Source organism: Cupressus sempervirens, chromosome 10 (genome assembly GCF_028749045.1).
Source record: "Cupressus sempervirens isolate cs-2001-9-10 chromosome 10, ASM2874904v1, whole genome shotgun sequence".
NCBI classification, from domain to species: domain Eukaryota; kingdom Viridiplantae; phylum Streptophyta; class Pinopsida; order Cupressales; family Cupressaceae; genus Cupressus; species Cupressus sempervirens.
Window position 1 is genome coordinate 377,968,487 of NC_143127.1, and position 25,736 is coordinate 377,994,222.

A 25,736-nucleotide genomic window follows, 5' to 3' on the forward strand; every position below is an offset into this window, starting at 1 on the left:
AGCCTTCAAGTCATTTACTTACAATCTCTGTTTTTCCATCTGTTTGAGGGCAATAACTACTGCTATAATTGACTTCTATTCCAGCCAACTCCAAAACTCTTGCCAAAAAGTGCTCATGAATATGTGATCTCTATCACTTATAACTCTCTATAGCACAACATGAAGTCTGAAAACTTGCTCAAAAAACAGACCAGCATCTTGTGGTGCTTTAAGCTCGAAAGGCATCAACATAAATAAGCACATTTATTAAATCCATCCACCACAACCAAAAAAACAGTCCTTACCATTGGCATTGTGCAGCCCAAAAATGAAATCCATTAATATTTGTTCCCACTTTTCATAGGGAAAACAAGTGGATGTAACAGCCTTTCTATAGAAGAAAACTCAAATTTGTTCCTCGGCATTCTACGCGTTCCCTTGCATGTTTAAGAACGCCATCTTTAATACCTTTACATGAAAAATCTTTCACAGATGTACCTGCATGACTTCAAATAACCTGGATGACCAGCATGTTGATTGTTATGGATAGCAATTAGAATCTTACATTTTAGCTTGCTTTCAGGTGCAAAATATATTCTATTCTTATAATAGATGATATGTCATGCAACACTTTGTACCTTTTGTCACTGATTTTACCATCTAATATCACTAGCATGCTCATTTTTTGAGCACTTTACTAGTAGGCGATCCTTCCAAGAGGCTGAAGTTTTTAAAAGTGACTAAAATAAAGGGTTTCTAAACAATGCACTGTAATATACAGCCCTGTTTTGCATTTGATTTTCTGTTTGTTCTGTGCTTTGCAATGGTTGTGAGATAATAAATAAAGTAAAGATAATTAAGTGACTAGCAGCAATTGAACAACTCACAAAACTAAAAACCTCAGACATATATGAAGCTAAAAATCCCAGATTTTATTTCTGATCTGAAAATGCATTTTTTGGCCAAAAGCAAAGAGCGACCCAGATCATTAAATAGCATTACATTTCTAATTCAAATGGACTCAGAAAATGCGACATTGAAATGGCTTGAGATGTTCATAAAATGTGAAAACTCGCTCCCAAAATGGATGTCAAACTCCAAAAAACTTCAGTAGTGACAAAGAAGATTATAATAATATAGTTTCTCACTCTAGTTGCCCCCAAACTGCTAAAGAAGACACCAAAACCCATGCCAATCAGCTCTAGAAAGCTCATATCCCTCCTTAGCAATGTACTGTCAGCAAATGAAATGAATGAATAGAAAACCCTTCCTCTTATTCTTCTTCACTCAGCCTCTAACAAACCTCCACAAGCCTTTATCAAACTGATATGCAATAAGCCTCTATCAAACCCAAATAAACTCCACAAGTATGCCCAACTATGACCTCTAAATGAAATCACCAAGATTATTCTCCAAATTGTGTCTCTCAACAATGTAGAGAATGTTGCTCGTAAGGGATTTCTCGTCCTCGCAAACCTTGAGCTGAACCAAGCCCAACTCCAAAACCATATACGGTTTCCTTAGAGAGGAGAAATATAAACTCAACCCCCCAAATGAGAGCCGCAATCGTCCTTTTCTATCTTTTTGGCTGCTTTTTTTTAAAATGTCAGTTTCTTATTAGTCTGCTTTTTTTGCTTTTATTTAATCAGAATCACCACCCTTTCTGAACTCCCAATGTAGCAATAAATATTAAAGGTTTTATCCATTTAAATAAAGCACCTTATTAATTATTAAGCCATTGAAGTCCAAAAAGTGATTTAGTTTACTCTTAAAATATTTTTGAATCTCAAAGTCACTTTTAAGGGCCTCATTATTTGATGTTAATTCCTTGTAACTTTGACAAGACAAGTGTTCTGATTTTCAGACCAGTCTGATCTGGATGCATGAGTTCCCTTAAGTATTGGTAACTAGAACATATTGTCCCCTCTAGACAGATCGGCATTTTCCTTATGGCTTTTAGAAGCCTTTTTATTTACTAGTGTGGTTAGTTAGTTACTAACCATTAGCAACTCTTGGAATGGGCACCAACCTTGAGGAAACAATCATGTTTTGAAGTAGGCCGACCTAGAGAGGGACATGTCCATTCAATGAACATGCCCCTTGAGTTATGTATAAGGGAGGACTAGATTGCAGATTAGAAGACACACCGAAATTCATAAGTCTGCTCTTCTAGCAATCTGTCCAAATAGGATCATCTATAGGAGTGTAAACATTTGCAGAAAATCCATGACATTAACATGGTATCAGAGCAAGGCTGCAAATGTAAGGAAAGATAGAAAAGACTGAAAAATAGCCATTGAACAATAAGCAAGGGTGTCAAAGTTGAATGAAATATTTTATCTACTGACTTTGTTATTGTAATTGCCATTTCCTTGCTTCAACATTGTGATTTCAATGAATCAAGAATTAAATCGTTAGAAGATAATTCCACATCAGCGATCAGTGTTAGTCTGAAGTAAATGACTGTATAATTATCGCGGACAAGCAATTCAAATAAATTGATTAGATTCAAGGAAAAGAAAAAAGTTGTCGAGAGCTGCCTTCTTGTCTGGTCTTAGCCTTGATGATTTAAAGTGGTCAATATACAAGACATTTTGCAGAGGTTGCAGCTTGAAACTCTAATATGGGTTGGAAGGGTAGTCTAAGCCACGAATTTATATTATCGTGGTTGAGCGATATTATAAATCTCTCACTCACTTCAGCTATGTCAATTCAGAGAACCATTTTATTTTGGTCTGGCATTCAAATCTCACCACTTACAAAACAAAAGTATAAAATGATAGTCAGATGAATCGTAAGCACAGGCACTGAAGAATATACAGAAAAGAGCGCACCAAAACAATTTTAATACCCCCGATGGGCATTTGGAAATAAGACAGAGTCATATTTAAAAGACAAGTATTATTGAGCCACTCTCCAAATAGGAAAATATAATAAGGGGCGAATTTAAATTGTTATTAAACACCCCTCAATCGGCAACAAAACTTAGATAGCGCATAACGGCAAAAATAGGGAAGACCATTGATTGACCCAACACATGTTTACCTGCAAGCATGATGACATGCAAACCAATGATAAAGACAAATACCACATAAACTAAATACAAAGGGATCCTATGTATTGGTTCAGTTTACATCTGTCATGAGTCAGCACTTGGAGTTGTGTTGTCAAGGCTATCTGTTTCGGTTCCAGTTTGAACAGGTCAAATAATAAAGTTAATTGTTTTCCATGCGAGGATGAGATGGTGTTTTATGAGAATGACATATCGTTGTTACCTATTTGTGATAAGTTGTAAATAATGCATATTATTGGGCAGGCAAGATATCAGACAGGTCCCGATAATATTTGTTTGTTTATGTTAACAAATCGGTTGCATACCTTATGGTGGAAGGTATAACCGAACAGAGCCTATTTAAGTTGTGGAAACATTTGAATTGAAGATGGTGAAGTGCTATGATAAATATGTAAGTAACGTGGTTAAAAAACTTCTTATACAGAGTTATGATGAATTAAGTATGATCAATTATTCTGGTGTGTGCTGAAGTCTGAAAGACATTGGAAGAAGGCAGAGTTAAAAAGGAAGAGATTATGAGTTAAAGTGCTACATGATAAAAGATGTAGGCCAGATACTAATTTACAGAACTGACATTCAGGCCATAGAAGTTTCTAATAGAAGATATGGGTTAATTACCTTAAAGAGTTATATGTCTGAGTTTCATTTGAAGGTTGTTCACAAACTGATGTAAATGAAAATTGGGTTAGAGCTCTGAAAAGCTATGTAAGAGTTGTTCTGATTTGCTGTGAGAGTTGTTACTCTAATTGTGAGTTGTTGCTCCTTGGGATGAAGCCATTTGAAACACTTTGTATTAAACAAAATTCTACGATACAACTGCAAGCAAGAAAAGACCTTGTTTAAATTATGAGCTATAATTTAAAAGGGAGAGCAAAATTATTCGATATGCATGTGTACCGGTTGAATGCCTATTTGACTTGTTATAGCATTTGGCAAAATCTGAAGTATCGATGTGCATAGTGGATTTGACTTTTGTCCTACCTGTAGATTGCTTGAAAACGATAGTATCTCCATTATCAATATTGGCTGTAGAAAGATTTGAGATGATCATCAACAGGTGTAAAACAAAATAAGTGGTTTATAAAGGCACCATATATTCTTCAAAAGTAACATATGGGTCTTACATGAAATGGTGAGAAGTATTTCAAAAGTAAATAGTATTCTGAAAAATATTGAATACAATATGTCAGGCTAAACTAGCAAAGAGGATAACCACTTTTGATATGTGAAATGGTGAGACTTGTGGGAATGGTCTCATTTAATCGACACCCATAGCAAAACCAACAAAACATAACCAGATTAAGAGGATGATTGAAGATAAGTGGTAATGCGAATGATTAATTGACGTACCCGGTTGATTGATGAGTTCCATTTTGTGATCAGTAGTATATGGAATTGTTTGTCAGTTCCTGGATATGGAGACATTTGGAGAATTTACAATAAGTTGAATGCCACTCTACTAAAAGGAAACTCCTATTCAGAATAAGTTTGATCCACTATAAAAGGGAACCTTGGAATAAGAATAAATGATTCTATCATCTTAGACAAACTCAATTATTTTGTTTGAGAGGGAGTTCATCAATAAAGATAACTCGTGGATAGAATCACTGATGAGATGCGCATGGATAAAGACTACAACATGAGACTACAGATCATTAAGATAAACATTTTACTCAAGGCAGTTCTAATCTTCCCTCAAGTCCAAGAGGGAGTGTTAATGATTGTGGACTTAGAAAAGATGCATTCTATATAACCTTATGACTATTCAGCTCATTAGTATTGGTTCTCTTAGAAAGGAGGGAATAAAGTGACATCACGCTGTGACACTAAGATCATGGATATTAGCATGGTATGCCTTCCTAACAAAAGGAGAAGCTAAATGATCTGCAATGGTGAATCTTGACTCAGAGGAAGTAGACCATGCTTTATTGATTCCTGAGTAATAAAGAATTTGTAGCAGAGAATCATAAATATCATCTTATAAGAAGGATTTATGTCAGAGAGAGTACCAAGAAGATCAAGTTGACTCCCCAAGATCTAGGTTATGCAAACTCAGACTGAGTGTACCATGTCAAGATGGTGTATACTCATAAAGTACAAAAGCTTTCATCAAGGTTATGATGGAAAGATAAGTATCTATTGTACTTGAGCTCTTCTTTTACCTTATATCTATAATATCTCTCATTCATATTTTTTATAAGAAGAGTATATGCCTTGATTTTTTTTCTGAAGAATGTTCTTGTAGGAAAGAATTTTGGATTCAGAGGGAGTCTGACATCTAATCAAGGCAACCTTGAATAAGGAGCTCGGAAGATTTGATATCCAGTAGCAGTCTGGAAAATCTAAAGTGAGCAACCCTCTGATGGGCCTACCTTTATAAACATCATGGTATGGAAGCATTTCTCAGCAAACAATCTTGCAGCATTAGTTTGCAGTAATAGAAAACAATCCTCCAGCACGAATTTGCAGTGATGGCAAATGATCTCATGGTGTTTTAAGGACTACTGGCAAATCTTGAATAGATTCAAGATTGTGTTGTGAAAGAGACATTTCGATGTCTATGAATCAACTTGGATAAAGAGAGAATTTAATTATTCTCTAGACTTTATCCTTAAATACTAGAAATTAGAAAGCAGGTATTTTTATCAAACCTCTCTGAGAGTGATCATCTCAGGAAAGATCTAGTATGATTGAATTGTTTTGTATTCTTATGATAATTTATAGTATTGTCAGGATATTGACTGTTATGGGGCTTCACCATTTGTATTTGTTATTTAAGAACTGACGATCTCTAAAATAATGAACACTTGTATAAAGACATTATAAGACGTGACGATCTCTGAGATAATGTTCTGACCAGTAGAGAACTACTAGCAGATTTGGATGAATTTAAGATCATGGTGTGATGGAGGCATTTCTATGTCTATGAATCACAAGTTGGATAAAGGAAGAATTTAATTATTCTCCGAATTTTATCCAGTGTACTGGCAGATCTTAATTCAGGATCATTTTGTGTGCCTATGAGTCACAACTTTGATAAAGGATGAATTTAACTATTCTCCAGATTTTATCCTGTATAAGGCATTCTAGTAATGGATTGCTGGTAGAATCTAGATCTTGGACGAAATCAAGATCATGTTGTGACAATGACATTTCTAAAACTCCAGATGTCACAACTTGGGTAAAGGGAGAATTTAATTATTCTTAGTCTTTATCCTGAGTATTGCATTATATGCAATACTGTTATCACTAGCTCAGGTAATACTTCATATCACAAGCCTTGTCAAACACCCTATGTTACAAGCCTAGGTGATTTGATAGTTTGTATTACAAATGATGCTTAATGACTTGATCACAAGCTCTGATGATAACTCATATTACAAGATTTGTAATATGATGTGTTTTCAGGTATCATTTGTATAATTATACATCATGCTTGAAATTCAGAAAGGTATAGAATGTATATCTATGCTTAGTCATATCTATTGATGTTGCTAGATATGTTTCTATCACTTATCAAGTTAAGAGGGAGTGTTAATTCCTTGTAACTTTGACAAGAAAAGTGTTATGATTTTCAGATCAGTCTAATCTGGATGCATGAGTTCCCTTAAGTATTGGTCACAGAACATATTGTCCCCTCTAGACAAATCGGCATCTTCCTTACGGCTTTTATAAGCCTTCTTATTTACCAGTGTGGTTAGTTAGTTACTAACCATTAGTAACTCTTGGAATGGGCACCAATCTTGAGAAAACAATCATGTTTTGAAGTAGGCCGACCTAGAGAGGGACATGTCCATTCAATGAACATGCCCCTTGAGTTAGGTATAAGGGAGGACTAGATTGCAGAGTAGAAGACACACCGAAATTCATAAGTCTACTCTTCTAGCAATCTGCCCAAATAGGATCATCTATAGGAGTGTAAACATTTGTAGAAGATCCATGACATTAACATTTAAAACTTCCCATCCTCTTTCCAACAAGCTATAACACTAAGGTGCTTGATAAATATATTTTATTAAAATGGAAAACTTAGTGAAATTAATAACTCAATGATACCCCCAATTACCAACAATGGTCAAGTTGAACTTTGACTACGTAGAATAATCCCAATGATAAAAAAGATAAATGGACCTAATTAGTTGACTAACTAAAAATAGACGTTCCCTTCAAGAATCTTGGAGCCCAAACCAAAAGCCAAGAATAACATCTGAAAGTGTCACATGACTACTCTAGACCCCTCTGACCTCATTGGCAACATCAAATTACCCCTTTGAACAAGTTGACACAAATGTGGGAAGTCAAAAACAACTGCACTACTAGAGAACCTGAAAAGCGGGGCATAATATGCATCAGTGACTTCATTATTTTTCCTCCTACAAATTCAACGCTAGAGTCATATCCTTGAAGTTCACTCACCCAATATTGTTATCTCTCGTTTAATCCATTTTCTCCATGAAATGCTTGGGGTTGTTTGAGTCCTCATTATAGACTTGCAGCCATAAGATATTGATGGAACTTTTCAAATGTACACATGATCACCAACATTTCCTTGTCATGTGTGGAGAACCTCCTTTTAATCTCACTCATTTTTTGTTCTCATAAACAATTAGATGCTTGTTTTACATCAAAACTGCCCCCATACCAACATCAGATGCATTACACTCAAGCAAAAAGGTTTTAGAGAGATCCAACAAAGCCAAAACAAGAGAAATGCTCATTTCCTTCTTAGGATGATCCAAGATCTTTTGAGTTTCGTTTGTCCAAACAAAGGCATCCTTCTAGATCAAATCTATCAAAGGAGCGGTTGATGAAGAAAACCCCTTCACAAACTCTATATAACATGTGCATAGACCAAAGAGTCCCTCAAGTGCAACACATTTTTTGGTTTGGTCAATCAAGTATAGTTGGAATTGTCTCCCTAGGTCACTTTACTCCACCTTCTCTAGTGATATCCTAAATATAATAGCTTAGTCATACTAAACTCACTCTTAGAGCTTCTACAAAAAAATGGAGTTAGTTGCTAAGATACTTAACACTTAACCAAGGTGTCACTTATGCTCCTCCCATGTCCTGTTGTATACTAAGATGTCATCAAAGAAAACTAGCACAAATTCCACAACTTGTTAAATACAAGGTGTATGCAAGACTAGAAAGTAATTGGAACATTTGTTATCCTAAAGGACATCATCAAATACTCAAAATCTCCATAATGGCACCTAAAAGTTGTTTTGTGCACTTCTTGCTCCAAAACCAAAATCCAATGGTATCCTAAATGAAGATCTATTTTGGAGAAATAGATCACTCCACAAAGCTCGTGCATTAACTCGTCAATATGAAGAATATGATACTTGTTCTTGATATCTTCTTATTTAATGCATGATAAACAATGCACATACTCATAGTACCATCCCCTTCTTTACCTAGACAACAGAAGAAGCTAGAACTAGGTCATATACGTCTTGCATCCAACTAACTCTAGAATAGTCTTCTAAATCTCATCCTTGACCATTTAGGATGCTACGAGGGATCAGAAACAAGTGGCTTGCTATCCACAAGCTCAATAAAAAGGTAAAAAACAATGATCTGAAGATAAACCATGCAATGGATTTGGAAGCACCACACTATGTGTGTCCAACAAACCTTGTTTGTCAACATGGTATCCACATTGTCCTATATCAACAGACTCACCAAAAAGGAAGCACTAAATTGCCCACTTGACCTTTGAATGTCAAAAAACCCTTCATCCTCTTAGCTGGAATGATTCTTAGAGCATATTTGAAGATCTAAGCCTCGTAATACCACCATCCTACAATCTTCTAGTAAACTCAACTACATAATATTAGGGTTTGTTTGGTTACCAGAATTGGACAAGCATTGGCATCACTAATTCTGGAAATTTGTAATCCGTAGTTTGGATACGCCAAACCAGAATTAGAATTTGGATTAATTTCGATATGGTATCCTCATTTACCCCCAAATACTACACTTCAATTGTACATCTAAATAGGAGGAATTGGACAAATTCTCATTCCACAAAAATGAGCATTAGAGAATAAAATGAAATGTAATTTTTTTTAAGTCCGCCTAACTATTTTACTATTTTATCTATTTGGTTTTCATTTTTGGGCAAAATCAAAGATTATCGCCTTTGCCCAATTCCTCTGCTTGCCTTGCCCTATGAGATTGCCACTTTCTGCTTTGCTTGATGTCTCTCCCCGATTTGTTTCCACACTTCTTTCACAATTTCCTTTCCTAAATCAAAATAGCTTGCTAAGCTAGGGTGATCAATCCAATGACTAGAGACCTTATTCCAAACTTGGACTATTTGGACGTCTGAGAAAAGTGGGATTAAAACAAGAATAGAAGAACTTTGTTCTATTCAAAGCTATCTTTCTTTTATTCTTTGTCGCATAAACAAAGGGATCATTCACCTTTAAGTCCTACAATGTTGGCATGGAGAGTTAGAAATCACCAGAACTCACACCCCACAATTACAGCGTGGGGACCATAGGATTCGTCATCAACCATGCTCGCAAGTTCCCAGCTTTCTTTTTTATTATTTTATTTTCCGAGAAGAATAAAAGGAACCATAATAAATGATTATCAGTTCGATCATATTCTAGAGTTCAAAAATTCTTACACATCCTTTGAAGTACACATTTTTAAATTTGTAACATTGAAATTTTAACAAAGTGCAAATAAATATTGTATTAAATATGTTAAGTTAGAAGTTGAAGAATTTTATAATGATATATAACAATCTTTCGGTATTCCAATTCAAGAAATGTGCAACCAAACGCAGGAAATGTCTCTTCTTATTATGAATTCTTGATGAGCCAAACGGTCCCAAAACATATTCCAAAAACTGCAATCTGGATTTTGAATTTCAGAATTGTTCAATGTAATAACCCCAATAGGTTATAACTTCTTCAGACACCAAAAATCTTTATACTTCAGTTGTTTGACATTTCGTCTTTATACTTCAGTTGTTTGACATTTCGTCTAACACTTTGCAAGCGAACTCTGATACCACTGTAATAACCCTCCTCAAATCTGCCCTCAAAAATGGTGATGAAAGCTCAAGGAATTTCATCAAACAATTCACATGCAAGGGACGTATGACTGATATAGTATTTCGGCTAGCTTCAAATGACTTTTTCTTCAATTTGCATCAATGAAAATCTTGTGCTAGAAGACTACAATGGACTACACAATGACCTAACATGAGTGTGCTACTAATTTTGACAATGTTCAATGCATATATATGATCTAAGCATGAGAAATGAACACCTACAGCCAACTGGCATCTTTACAAACAGTTGGTATGCAAACTAACTAGCTGATAAATAATGACATTAAATTGCTTAAATGACACCAGCAACTATTATCTTCTTAATTGCAATGAAAATTACAATGCTCATGAAATATGGGCAAGACTTTTGGCATTTACATGGATTACAAAATGATAATGCTGGTATAATGCACACTTACAGCTCAAACTTATAACACCCTAAAAAAAACAATACTAATAAAGGAACCTGGTTGTAGATGGCTGTAATAATTTTCTTCAATGCTGCCCCTTCTGTTTTGTCTTTCCAATTTGCTTTTTCGAACTGCTTTTTCGGACTGCTTTTTCAGACTACTCTTTCGGCCTGCTTTTTCGGTTCCGCTTTTTCGGACTGCTTTTTCGGCCTACTTTTTCGGTTCCGCTTTTTCGGGCTGCTTTTTCGTATCTACCTTTTTCAGACTGCTACCCTGTTGAATTTCAAGACCATATCTTTCAATGGCGTCAAGATTTTCAGCTTGAAGGGATTTCGTCCTTCAAACTATTGAGACATGATCTCCAGAAAATTTTCCAATTTCTTTGATTTTCCCAAGCATGCATAAAGAAGCTCATCCATTTCTTTTATAGTGTTCTCACAAGAGCTCCATCCTTCGTTTTCTCAATGTGGGATAAAACATAACTCCCTTTATGTAACTTATGTCTCCAATGTGTTATAAAATAAAGGGGACTCTTTTAATTTAAATATTTCTCACAAACTATAGTCTATGCATCAATAAAGTTAAATATTTAAATTTAACTTTATAAAATAGCTTTATCAATGCAAAACAAATCTTATCAATGATAAACAAGTCTTCTTGCCGATTTTAAACAATTACCATTGACATACCGCTGCCACTGGATGTCCACCCATGCCCAAGATGACTTACTATAAATAGTATGCCCAAAGTTGCCTCAAAACCCCTCAGAAAGACCTGCAACTGAAACTATCTAGGCCAAATGGCCTCTAAGCACCTTTAATGTTTTGGTTAGCCTACGGGACCGTGGGGTAATAGGCTAACGACAACATCATGCTATGAATGCTAAAAAGGGGACATTACAGTCCGCCCTTCCCAAAATTGCTTGTCCCCAAGCAATGGCCGAACAACAACCCAATCAATCCACCTGGATCCCAAATGTAGTCATGAACTACACTGCTGTCAGTCAACATAGGCTCCTGCAACAACCTGTGAAAATTAACCAAGAGGAATCCATAAATGAATTGTGAATCACGGTGCAACTGAACTCCAAACCCACTACTGCCACAGTCAGGAACCCACGAGGCACAAACTCTCAAAATATTAGACCCCAAGTAGAGTAGATCACCCAAACTGTCAACATAATAAACACCATCCACACAACCCACCGTGTTATGTGGAATGCACACTCCAACTCTGCTACAATAGTGACCACTCCCACATGAAACTGCACCAAATACAAAGAATCCACACACTGTACATCTGCTGCAATTAACACAACTCTGCAGATTACCGACCACTGTCTCATAACCATAACACCCATGCACTGTTGATGGCGAATAGTCATTACACGGTAGATAGCAAAAATGAGAGCCCAGTCCAAACCTATCTGCCATCAACTCCTCAACACATGGATCAAAAGCAAACCGATGAACATATCCTTTAGTATAATGCCGGTAAAAAGAACCAATCTCAGTCAAAGACTCATCCTGCAGACGTGATATGACCAACTGTGACTGATCATCAGCTAAGTCAGAGGATGATATAGCCAAGAGTGCAGAATCAACAACATCACTAGTCTCTGTGCCCTCCAAGTCAAACATATCACAATGCTCAGCTGTAGCGCCCAACTCAGTTGAACCTGCCTCCAGTGGAAATGGACCAAATATGCCAATAGTAGTGTCGTGGACAGATATATCCTCATCTCCACTAACTCTATCAACCTCGACCATGGACATTCGCGGATCACCAGACACCACGGTTAGTGACTGTACAGAATAGAGTAAAGATTGAAGTTGTTCCAACTCCACGGTCACCTCAGCTAAATGAAACTGTGACTCCTCGAAAGCCAACTGTGTACTCTCAAGAAACTCATAAGTCATCTCGAGCTGCTGAGTAAGCTCACTCACCTCATCTTCCTTGGCCAATAATGCATCGTATGCTGTACTCCCCCACTCCATAAGATAATCTCTGTCGGCTACCAACTGCATATAATTTTGTCTTAAAATCCGGATAGCCTCCCATAAAGAGTGGATCTCTGTCAAGGAAAGATAATTGCCTCCCTGCTCATCACTAGTAGGAGAACCCCATCCATAAACTGCTAACAACTGACGAGCAGCATCGAAATGCTCACAAGCAATAGAAATGTCTCGCTCGCCAACTCTCAGCTGACTAGACACATGATTGTGCCGACTGGTCGAACTCCTATACTATATCCCTGGTACACTATCCAAAGGAGTAGCTATCATCTGTAATACTCAAATCCTGGGACTCTTCTGTAAACTCTGTCATATCTGAGAGATCATCAACCCATTCCAACAAGAATGGTCTACTGGATATATGAACAATGCCCAACACAGGTGTGTAAAAACTAATTCCAGCATCAAACAAGTTGCTGGCATGGATGAGAACTACACCTGGCAAACTACTAATCAAGTCCATGATGGTGCAATAGATACTACTACCAAGGAATGATAGATATCTCTAGTCAAAACGATCCCAAGTACTAAGATAAGGATCCCAACATCTAATCCATGAACGGAAACCAGCTGGCAATTCAAGTAAACTTCTCACCTCAGTAATGTGAACAATACCAACTGACTTCACGCACCTGTCTACAATCTTTGAATCCGGAGTGTGAATGCTAGACATACTCATATCATCATCATGTGACCTGACTGTAAAAGAAAACTGAGTCCCTGCTATACACACTAAGTCCCGAACTGAACTCACCTCAAGACAAAGCTCGTCCACGTGTCTCTCAGAATCCTGGAGAGCCAACCGAGTACACACCAAGGAATTTTGAGTATCCTCCAGCTCATGAAAAAGCCGGTCAACCTCCTTCTCCTCCTTCTTCACTGCATCTTCTTTGATCTGTTGTAAGTCATCACAAGAAGAACCTGTTGTGACTCCTTTTTGTCTCTCCTGCAGTTGAATCATCCAATTGTGGTTCTCAATCAATCCATGTATCCTGTCATGATGAGATAAAGCCGTGACAATATTCTTGTCCCCTATCTTCAGCTGGCTTGCCAAACCAAGTGAAGAGCTACTAACCTCTATCTCATGTGAAGAAGCATCCAACTGTGCTTGATACTCATTTTTTGCAAAGTCCTGAATGCTCACTTTCTGATCAACTGTACTATCCTCAAACATGATAGTATCCTCAACTACTGTAACTTCATCCAGCCCAACTGTAATGGAATCACTATCTGTGTCAATCGCACAATCCGGTGTGCCTGTGATATCACCTTCTGGCTCAACCTGCACAACATCTAAAACCCCTTATGCCTGTGAAGATGATGCAGATAAACCATTACCTGAAGATGTGCTAATGTCTCCCTGTATTGAATCAGCATGTCTATTAAACTCCTCATACAAGTTTCTGCCTGTCATAGGAAAGGTACGATCCTTAGGCCTATCAAAACGTTCAATCAATCTCTCCGTAAACTCCACATATGAGGTAATGTGTGCATGAGCCATAGTGACCATACCATGATGCCACCACTCGTGTGCTAACCCATCCAGGTGAATTGCTGCATACTTAATAGCTTCTTCCTCAAGCATAGGGTTCATTTGAAAGTATGTGTCAAGCTTTTGAACCCAAGCTCTTGCTGTAGACTTCCCCGAGCCATCATAATATGGTAACTGAAGTTTCCCTACTTTCTTCTATAGCTCATAGCTCTGGTTCCTGTCATGTCCACGTGGCATATGCTTCATCCGCACATCTATATACTCCCTAAAGGTGATTGCAGCAATAAAATCTGGACCTCCAGCTTCCCAATCTCTCCTCAGCTGGTCCTGTATATCACTGACCTAGGGCTCTGGTACGGGCTGCTCTGGAGCTCTAGGAGGAAATATGGGAATCATGGGCCACGAACTCACTGTCCTAGCTTGCTGGGGTGCATGACCGAAATTGTTCCCAACTTGTTTGCCTCCATTATGTGCCCCATCCTGATTATTACCATTCTGATTATTTTCTCCACCCACATTAGCATTCAACCCCATTTGACAAGCCATCATCTGCATCATAAGCTCAAATCTCTGACTCTGTTCCTGTGCTCTTTGCTCTGCTGATCGCTGTCCCTGTGCTAAGGTGTCTAATAATTGTAAGAATCTTTCATTTCCTTGATCTAGACCGGCATTCATTTTGTCAAACATTTTTCTCTCTATTTGGCTATTCCAAATTCCCTATAAGACCTCCACAGGATGGCAGGACTTATAGCTCTGATACCACTGTAATAACCCCAATAGGTTATAACTTCTTCAGACACCAAAAATCTTTATACTTCAGTTGTTTGACATTTCGTCAAACACTTTGCAAGCGAACTCTGATACCACTGTAATAACCCTCCTCAAATCTGCCCTCAAAAATGGTGACGAAAGCTCAAGGAATTTCATCAAACAATTCACATGCAAGGGACGTATGACTGATATAGTATTTCAGCTAGCTTCAAATGACTTTTTCTTCAATTTGCATCAATGAAAATCTTGTGCTAGAAGACTACAATGGACTACACAATGACCTAACATGAGTGTGCTACTAATTTTGACAATGTTCAATGCACATATATGATCTAAGTATGAGAAATGAACACCTACAGACAACTGGCATTTTTACAAACAGTTGGTATGCAAACTAACTAGCTGATAAATAATGACATTAAATTACTTAAATGACACCAACAACTATTATCTTCTTAATTGCAATGAAAATTACAATGCTCATGAAATATGGGCAAGACTTTTGGCATTTACATGGATTACAAAATGATAATGCTGGTATAATGCACACTTACAGCTCAAACTTATAAAACCCTAAAAAAACAATACTAATAAAGGAACCTGGTTGTAGATGGCTGTAATAATTTTCTTCAATGCTGCCCCTTCTGTTTTGCCTTTCCGATTTGCTTTTTCGAACTGCTTTTTCGGACTACTTTTTCGGACTGCTTTTTCGGCCTGCTTTTTCGGTTCTGCTTTTTCGGACTGCTTTTTCGGCCTGCTTTTTCGGTTCTGCTTTTTCGGGCTGCTTTTTTCAGACTGCTACCCTGTTGAATCTCAAGACCATATCTTTCAATGGCGTCAAGATTTTCAGCTTGAAGGGATTTCGTCTTTCAAACTATTGAGACATGATCTCCAGAAAATTTCCCAATTTCTTTGATTTTCCCAAGCATGCATAAAGAAGCTCATCCATTTCTTTTATAGTGTTCTCACAAGAGCTCCATCCTTCGTTTTCTCAATGTGGGATAAAACATAACTCCCTTTATGTAACTTATGTCTCCAATGTGTTATAAAATAAAGGGGACTCTTTTAATTTAAATATTTCCCACAAACTATAGTCTATGCATTAATAAAATTAAATATTTAAATTTAACTTTGTAAAATAGCTTTATCAATGCAAAACAAATCTTATTAATGATAAAAAGGTCTTCTTGCCGATTTTAAACAATTACCATCGACATACCGCTGCCACTGGATGTCCACCCATGCCCAAGATGACTTACTATAAATAGTAAGTATGCCCAAAGTTGCCTCAAAACCCCTCAGAAAGACCTGCAACTGAAACTATCTAGGCCAAATGGCCTCTAAGCCCCTTTAATGTCTTGGTTAGCCTACGGGACCGTGGGGTAATAGGCTAACGACAACATCATGCTATGAATGCTAAAAAGGGGACATTACATTCAACTTCCGGATTTGGACAATTCTGGCAACCAAACGAGCCCTTAAAGTATATGAGATGTGGACTTATAGTATGCTACCACTGAACACCCAACATAACATTGGTCTCATCAATGTTAACCACATAAAAGTCATCAGTTTGGGGGTAATTACCCAAATCCATACTCAATTGTGGAACACGATGCAACATACCACACGTTGTTTGAACATGGAAATCATAATGCTCCTCAACTTGCAAACCTCGCTCATTCATATAGGACAAATCAATGAATTTGTGGGTAGCCCCACTATCAATCAACACAACTACTTGTCCCTGCATAATGCCCTTTACTCTAAAGGTGTTATGAAGAGTGGTAGTGAGGATTGCAGTTGCACCCTTCATCTATGTTAAATCATGCTCATTTGTGCTTACTTCCTATCCATTTGATCATGTTTCTCATCAATAACTTGTGTCTCCTCCAACTCATCATCACTAGGTTCCTCAAAGACCACAATCCAGTGGTCGTTGCCCCATTTCTACACTTGTGTCCAAGTTCCCAAGGCTGAAAATAGTCAACGAAATGCCTCTTTCATCTCAACTCATCCCTCGAATCACAAAGTGCACCATTAACTAGCCTATAGATATCTCACCTAATGGTCTAGTTAGTATATTCTGGTCAGTTGTCCTTCCTCAGCGGCAAACTCTACATTAATGGTCTCTATAGAAACTTGCTAGAAAACCTGCAGATAGTTCCATATGCATTGCATGCTTAATAAAGTCCAAGAAGCATGTTGAATCATATGCTTTAACCCAGCCCTTCAACAGTTCTACCAAACCCTCTATTAACCAAAAGGTAAACCTTTTATCAATCACATCAAAAACCATGATAGACACCCACTAAAACTCTGAAATGTATGCATCAAGTGTCTCAACATGTCTCAACTGGTCCAACTCTCTAGAAACTATTATACCATGACCATAAGAAACTATTGCACCATGACTATGTGTCACTAAACCATGATACCACCACTCGTGCAGCTCCTTCAAGGTGAAGGGTAGTAAATTTGATGGCCTAAATCCACATCATCTAATTCAGGGCGAGGTAAGTATCCAATTTCTAAACCCAAGTTGTACCCTCGGATCATCCAACAAAACTACTAAGGAAAGACGTCCAACCTTTTTTGCAGCCCATAATTTTGCTTCCCTTGGTTTCACTATTTCTACTTTGGCTTTGTTTGGTGACCTTCAAGCAGTCTCTAAAAGAGACAGCTGACTGAAAATCTGTCTCCCGAGGCTTGATACTTACCAGAATTTTAGCATCCATATTGTCCTTTTCTGTAGGTTTAACCACTAGTATAAAGGTAGGCATGAAAGGCTTGGATTGTAATGATCCCAAAGGTTTTCTAGTAGAATGTTAATTGTTTTCTGCAGCTTTGCTAATTTCCTCTCTCTCCATATGCACTAGATTTCTTCCATTTGTTGTTGTATGAAACGTCTGACTCCAATAAAGATTAATATACTGTAATTGTCTTAGCATTTCTGCAAACATTTGTTTTTCCGCCTCATCACGTCTTGATAGTAGTTGATCATTGTAAGTCATTATCCCCTTCTGTCTTCCCATGTTATGACCACCCTTTCCACAGATACAACCAACCCAACCCAAATAGGCTGCCAAGACTTTCAATTCTGAGACCACTGTAATATCCTCAAATAGGGATAATAGAAAAGCAACAATATACACAAAAATAGGAGACAAAAAATTCTGAATCTTTATTTGCATACAAGAAAATTTTCAACAAACTCAGATTTGCATTCAAATTCTTGAGCTCGTTTTTCTGCTAATATAAATAAATTTCTGAGTATTTCTAAGAATAGAAAAAGTACACAAAATCATTCCCTGCCCAGAAACTTCAGAAACGCTTCACATTGACTTACTTTTACATTTCTAAGATAAAGATTATTAATAGTATGCAGATTTAGACACAATAACCCCACAAAAATTTTCAAATCTTAGCTGTCATTGCCAAAACACCCAAAAAATCAGATCTATATCTGTTTGACTTGTTTCCAATTGGCCTTGCTCTTGCTATCTTCACGAAGGTCAAAAACATGAAAACACCTTACTGAAGATAACCCAAATCTGGATCTGATGCTTGAATTTCACCTTCCAAGAATGGCCTGCAAACCTGTTAATGAATAGCTGCTCTGATAAGAGTGTGCCAGGGCATCACAGACCAAAGCCCTTCCATGAAAGCACACCCTTCTGATTAGGGAGAGCCCATACATCCCTCTGTAAGGATGAATACTCAATGATTTCAGACCTTAAGCCAAAGATTACAGCTGTAAATGTTCACAAGATCTCTGATAGAGTAAGTTCACAGATTTCTGATAATAATCAACAGTAGGTCTGATATAGAATAGGACTTAACTGAATCTTATATATATATATATATACACGAATATGTTGTTGCGGTGAACAACTTAATTTTCAACCAGATCTGTTATATGTAATAGTCCCTATGTAACAGTGAATTCTGAATATAAGTTATGACTGCTTGATAAATAATGATCACTGCTGAAGGTAATATGAATTGCCATGGTGATTGATTCATTTCCCATCGGCAGCAACCTATATATATACCATGAGCAATAGTCATGTAGCGTAGAGACATGACTCTACGTGGAAATAGCCACGTAGGGCCATGTCCCTATGTGGCATGACTAGCCTTAATTAATCATGATCTAACAACCATTGGAAAGGTGCAGATTGTTAACAATTTCAATCATACTGTTTTGACTTTATCGGGTATAACAAGCAAGCCCGATCAGATTATATTTTGTGCATGATATATAGTATATATAGTGTATATATATATATATATATATGAACAATATTGCACTATAAAGAAATGTTATATGTGTGTGTGTGTGTGTATCCTTATGAATTAAATATTTGCAAAGTGTATATACAGAGAAGATCTCAGAATGACTCACTTCAACTGAAACTACCGTCTTTTAACAGCAGCAACAATAGATAAAAGATTGATAACATAATGAATTCTAAAAGAGCCATAAAATGCTATATAATACAGTGTTACGGGACTTGGACTCGCCTCTGACTTGGAAAGTCAAAATTGGACTCGGACTCAGACTCAGCTAGGACTCGGCAAGGACTCGGAAAATCAAAAAACCCATGAAATTCAAAGATTTTTAAGGATTCAAAGACTTTTTTCATGCATCTTTTAGTCAATTAACTTCAAATACACAATAATTATGATAAATAGAAGCTACTTAACACATAGACAATTTTGCATAGATCACATAAGTACGAAAGCAAAGTTCTGAAGGAAAAAAACTGAATAACATGATATAAAGTTAAACATAGTGTCATTGTCAAATGTCTACAATATTCATGGATTATGAAATCCATTCCATGGAATCAAAAGTTTGAAACATATATCAACATAACAGCTAGAGTGAAGAAGACTAAGGTTCATAGTAGCCTATGTCCTCCAATGACTATGCCTAAGATAAGTCATGGAAGACTCTATTGCCATCCAGTGTCCCTATGTTTGAGGTGGAACCTCAGGGGCGTCCTCATCCTCATCCTCACCCACATAATCTTCATCATCAGACTCGGATCCATCACGCCTAACCTCAAAGTCCTACACTTGGTCTCCTTGCGTTATAGCCTCCTCGACTGCCATTGCTACTGCCTCTGCCTCCCAATCCACCGAATCAACCCACTCCACGTCTTCATCATTGAAGACAGGATCAATAATTTTTGTGTTCCACTCTGTGTGTGGATCAACATTCTCTAATACAATCGGTGATATATCGGCACTCTGGATCTGTCTATGGCGAATGCGAAGGTTGTAGTGAACAAAAACAAGATCATTCAATTTTTGCACAAACAATGGAAATGCAAGTAAGTTTGTAGAAGCCTCCTCCAAATGCTTCCTATAGCTTCAACACTCAAGTGCAAGCTACAAAGTTGCACAAAAAATCAACAATCGATATGGGAGAACCAAGCAGTGTGCTAATTTCTCTCTCAAAACCCCAATACCCTTCTCTAACTCTTTTCTCTCTATCACAAGCATTAAAAAAGGATGGAATGACCTTTTTAGGTCAAATTGATGTTATACAAAGCACAAACAATTCACTTAAACCTTTTATTTTATTATTTTTTGCAATTTATGAGTGTTGTTGCCAGAGAGAGTGCAGAGCTCAGGACTTTGCGAGTTAGAAGATTCTCTGGACTCGGCGAGTCCATTGGTGACTCTGTCAAAACTCTGTTGAGTCCAAGGCCAGAGGCAATTTGCCTCGGTTTGATGGACTCTGGCTCAGACTCAACGAGTCTTGCTCTGACTCACAGAGTCCCAAAACTATGATATAATAAATCCTAAAAGGATGATTTAACCTCAACCCTTGATCGACTACCAACTCAATTCAATGCTCCACATTTAGACACAAAAATGATCCAATGGGCTCTATGAAAGTCCAGATCCCCTAAGCAATGCTTACTAAAATCACTTATTTAAAGTACGTGTAAAGGGGGACAACTTAAGTCTTTCGGCTAGGAGTCACTTATGTTGCATAATAAGATGTGCCCACAATGTAAAATCACATTAGTTCACTTAAGTTGCATAAGTAGAGTGCCCACAACATAAGAATAAAATAGAACACAAGCCAAAGACTCCATGATTACCCAACAACGCTCTATGTCCTCTTTCTCTAAGGTAATCCAATGAAAGGAGAGCCAATGCACTCGTAAGCCTTACAGTTTGAGTTGGAGACATCACAAGAACTCCATCTTGGTTTTGTAGGAATAAGTAGATTTATAACTTTCCTTACCAAGGGAGTGGGCACTTAATGCCAATGAGTTTGTTATGTATATACAGAACACTCTTTAAAGGTATATCCTTATAGAGGTTATCCAAGCAAAGTAGTCTTCTTTGGTTTGACTCTATATGTGATTTGTAGTTTCAACAAAATAGATTATTTGTAAATCAGTGTCAAGAAAGAACATCATTTGTTATTATAAAAGCAAGAGAGGAAATGAGAAAATATCTCAATGTCGATAAACAACCAAAGTAGGTCAAGGAAACTCCATACAAGAACTTTGCAACAAAACTCCAACAAGTAACATGAAGTATCTAAATATACATCCAGGTAGCAACAAATACATGAAAGTGGTAGGTGAACCCTAAGACATTCCTCTATCATCAGTACAAACATACCCTTAGTGGCAAGATCAAAGGGTACCCAACAAAGGGATGGGAATGCAGACTTGAAGACACTGCTCAAATGGAGACAGTAAAGAACCCTATGTCCCAAAATTCAATGGAGTTGAAAGTATTTGCTATTGCAGACATAAGAATTGGAATGCAAGGTAGCTCAATTCATGCTCAACCCTACACTTAAGAACATATTCTGAAGGGCAGTGACAAAAGGTTAATGAGATCAAGGGCAAAAACCAAGGGCTAGTGGGAAAAGGACACAGAGAGTAATAAAAGTAGGCCACACCATATTGCCAGTGCTAAAAGAATTTAGCACATGATGTAAGTTAGTGTTGACCAGCTATGAGAGGTCAATGTACAAACAATAAAAGAAGTATACGGGTAGGCTTCAGAATATGAATTTCAGCACAGAAGGAATTATGAGTTTCACCTTTGGCATAGACACAAGGCATTTTTAGGGCTTCAAAGGCAAATCTATAGGCTACCATCAAAGGCTACTTAAACTCGAACTAGAGAGCATAAAGAAATTGCAAGACACACACAAACATGTTTACAAGCTAAGATAACTTTTTACAGGATGAATGCATTTCAAATCAATTTATCTTCTATTTGGGTGACCAAAGCACAAGATATGAAAGTTCATAGAAACAAGATGCTTCCAGCAAAAGCAACAACTATGATTTCTCTACCAGACCCTATAAAGAAAATAGAGAACATAGAGGAGTAGAAGTGTCCAAATGCTATTATTATAGAACTAAGCAGCAGAAAGAGGACATGGATGAAACAAAACAAATTATGGATAAGAAAGTGGAATATCAAGCTACAAGAATACCCAACTACCAATCAAGAGGTTGAGACTATGTGAGAGAAAATTAAAACAAAAGTGTGGACAAAGCAACCACAAATGAAAAAGCAAAAGTGTATCATTGAGTTCAATCCCACCTATGTACATGACCAAAAAACATGCATAGGGGCAAAAGTCAAATGGAAATGAAGACGCTCATAGTCCAACTCATTGGCATTTTAATCTGTCTGTTGTCAGATGGCACAAAATGAATAGCATATACAACAGAATTATTATTCAAATTATAAGAGGGCGCTCCCTAAGGTCTAACTAAACTTAAAATCTAAACTATAAACAAGATTTACTAGTGCACACACCATAAATGATTTCAAAGGGGTATTGCATTCATTATAAATATCTAATGGGCAATATTTTTGCCCCATATGCAAGCACCAAACTGTCAATAGTCAGGTGCCCATCGTAAGATTTTTACATTTAAACAAGGGTAAACTATCAAGCATAAATGAACAGCTCAAGTTCTTATCAACTAAAGCAAAGACCAATATTCACTTGTGATACAAATTTGAAGGAAAAACACTAATTAATGTTGACTACACTCGCTCAATCAGACACTGGTAAATTTGTGGGACAAGAAAGAGTTAAACACGTGTACAGCACATGATTTGTGAAGGAGATACTTAAATTGCATTTAAAGCTACAATTTAAATATACAGATTTACCAATACAAAGTTTGACTCAAAACAACCTACTTTGATTTAATTCAAAAAATTATAGACATAGAATTAATCTGCTGGTGGAATAAAAGATGAATGTGAAATGACAAAAATCCCACTTATATATACACCACTTTGCGAATACCCCGATCAGATAGTCAAAAGTTAAAACACTGTGATGTAATATCTAAGATGACCTTAGTGAGGAAAATTTGGTTTTTCCACTTGAACAATTTTAGGTTTACAGCATAACTAAGGACAGATTTGCACCAGCTCAGATGTGAAATTGATAGATAAAAGGTTCCAAAAGAAAGTTGGAAAGAGCCAATATGTAATTTCTGCACCTTGGGCAGGGTTCAATGGGAATGGCACTATATTATGAAGTGCTCTATATATATGAAGACATTTAGGACATGTAACGGTACAGCTTGCAGGGTGGTCCTCGTTTGCCATATTTGAAAAGTGGAATGTTGAAAAAAAGCAGGTAACTCATGATAAAAATTTACAGCAAGGCAATAAAACTTCGAAAGCAAAATAGGGCTTTACTGCTGTTCACTGGTTTTCAACAATATTTTTCTCAATTATTATCATGGGCAGTGAGAATGCATTTATTCCATTTTGCATCACAATTACTATCCCATCCTTTGCTTGATAGTTATGAATGTGGGACAGACACATAATATATGTCAATAACAAACCTCCCAATGTTGTGCTTCTTAATTCAAATATCTTTTAGAACTAGTGCACGTATCTCATTTTATCTCACAATTATTATCCAGCTCTTTATCAGAATTATTACCCATGTGAAATCACAAAATATAAATAAATGCCAAAAGACGAAAAGAATGCCCAGACCTGCTGTGTAATGGTGCTTCCCCCACCGCCAGCAGACATGGACAAGGCAGCTCTCGCAAGTCCTTTAGGATCAATACCGTGATGCTCAAAGAAACGGCGATCTTCCGACGCAACAACAGCTTGCCACATGAATGAGGGAATATCACTCGCTCGTAAGGGACGCCGTTCCTTTCTACCTTTTCCACCCCTCACATCACTACTCGGCGGAACAATCTTCGCAATGACAGCCCCATGACAGTCATAAATAATTGTTCCCGCTCCCGATTCAGTGCCAATGCTGACACTATCATGATCCTTTTCATGAACAAGTTTGTGCCACCTTTTTCCAAAATCAGGCGGAAGCACGGAAAATAATGTACGCAAAAATCCTGCGACGCCCCCGAAGCAGAAGGCCACAGCTAGGGTTCGGACTGATATTTGAATTTTATTCGCCGATGTTTCAGCATTGTCACTAGATGACATTTGTGCTTTAGGTACATTAACCGATCCATATTTCTGATGTGCCGGGGTATTATTAAAGGGCAAATTATTGTTGCTTTTAAGATTGTCTCGTAACCCTGGAAAGAGGAGTGTTGGCCTCAGATTAAGCTGTTGTACTATAAATCCAGTGTGAAGGGGAATTTTAGGCACTGCTTTATTCGTGCCTGATGTGCACGGTAACGTATTTTTACATCCTGAAATTGTTGCTTCCATGTCTAGGATTCGGCTCCTAATCAAACCAAACTTTTGTCATTTGGCTTAGCTTGGAAATTCATAGAATATTTAGATTTTAAACGTTCTTAACGAGATGATGTTAAACGACGTAGAAAGCATTACCGCTCTCTGAATACTCTTCGTGCGTAGAAGCACTGCAGATTTGTCTCAGGCTACTTCACGAATTTAAATGAAATTCTTCGTCTGCAGAACATGGATCCCTGATGTATTTTGCAGGATAAGCTAATTAGAATTATCGAAAAAAAACAAGGAACAAATTAAAACTAATAAGGCTGCAGAGCAGCTAAGTTCCTTCAAAGATAGGATAATATAATGAGCTACATGTATTAATTTAACTTGATATAATGAATTAATATAATTACATTTTTAAAAAATGCATAAATTTCAATTTATCTAATTTCCTATTTGTAAAGGCTGCAAATTATGAGACACTTTCTAATAAATCTTGGAAATAGATAGTTTGGCTCAAGAACATGTGTTTGGAATGTGTTTGTAAATCTAAAATAATATAAGTAGTTAAAATGAAGTATTGAGATAATAAAATTCTAAATTGCTGATGTGGTCATTTAAAGAGAAGTTTTATGCTTATTAAAAGAAATATATAAAAGATGTATTTCACTTTAATTTAAAAGATACAAAGTAAAATATAATTAAGAGATATAGTATGAAGTTATAAATTGGAAAAGAGAAAAAGATAAATTTAAAGATTAAATAAAATTAAGAAAGTAAAAATTCTAGAGTTATTTAAAAGACATAAGTTGAATTTCATTGAATTGGAAAGTAGAAATATTACATAGCACTATCATATGGTAGATGAAAAGTGGTGAAAAAATACTAAATAGGTAAAAATAGGTAAAAATAATAGATATGTAAGGTAGGTAATGTAAATAATTTTTTATTTTTTATTTTTTAAATAAATTAAATAGAAATTAAGTAAGGATTTTAAATTTTACATTTATTTAAAAGATATAAAAGTATATTCTAATTAAGAATTTATTTATTTTTAATTTTTTTTAATCAGTAAACGGCTGAGGTATTGAAATTTTATTATCATAAAAGAAAAAAGTACAACAACTGTCTCCGTTCAAACAAGCACTGGTAGGAAGAATGGAGAAGAAAACCTCCAGTCTAGCCCAGGACAAGCGTCCTTTATTATTACATTTTAAAAGAGGCATACCCTAGT

General features: G+C 36.7%; 1 protein-coding gene across 6 annotated transcripts in view; it reads right to left on the reverse strand.

Annotated features, from left to right (window-relative positions):
- LOC149534251 (uncharacterized) overlaps positions 1 to 24,878 on the reverse strand; it is a 286,537-nt gene extending 261,659 nt beyond the window's left edge. For 5 of the 6 annotated variants that reach the window (XM_089806889.1, XM_089806887.1, XM_089806886.1 and 2 more), the window contains exon 1: positions 23,840 to 24,834. In XM_089806889.1, coding sequence (XP_089663015.1) covers positions 23,840 to 24,532 — 693 coding nt within the window. In that variant the 5' untranslated portion in view covers positions 24,533 to 24,834. Of the gene's footprint in view, positions 1 to 23,839 lie in introns of all 6 variants that reach the window. The other variant, XM_089806885.1, reaches the window with a different exon arrangement.
- Positions 24,879 to 25,736: the final 858 nt, after the last annotated feature.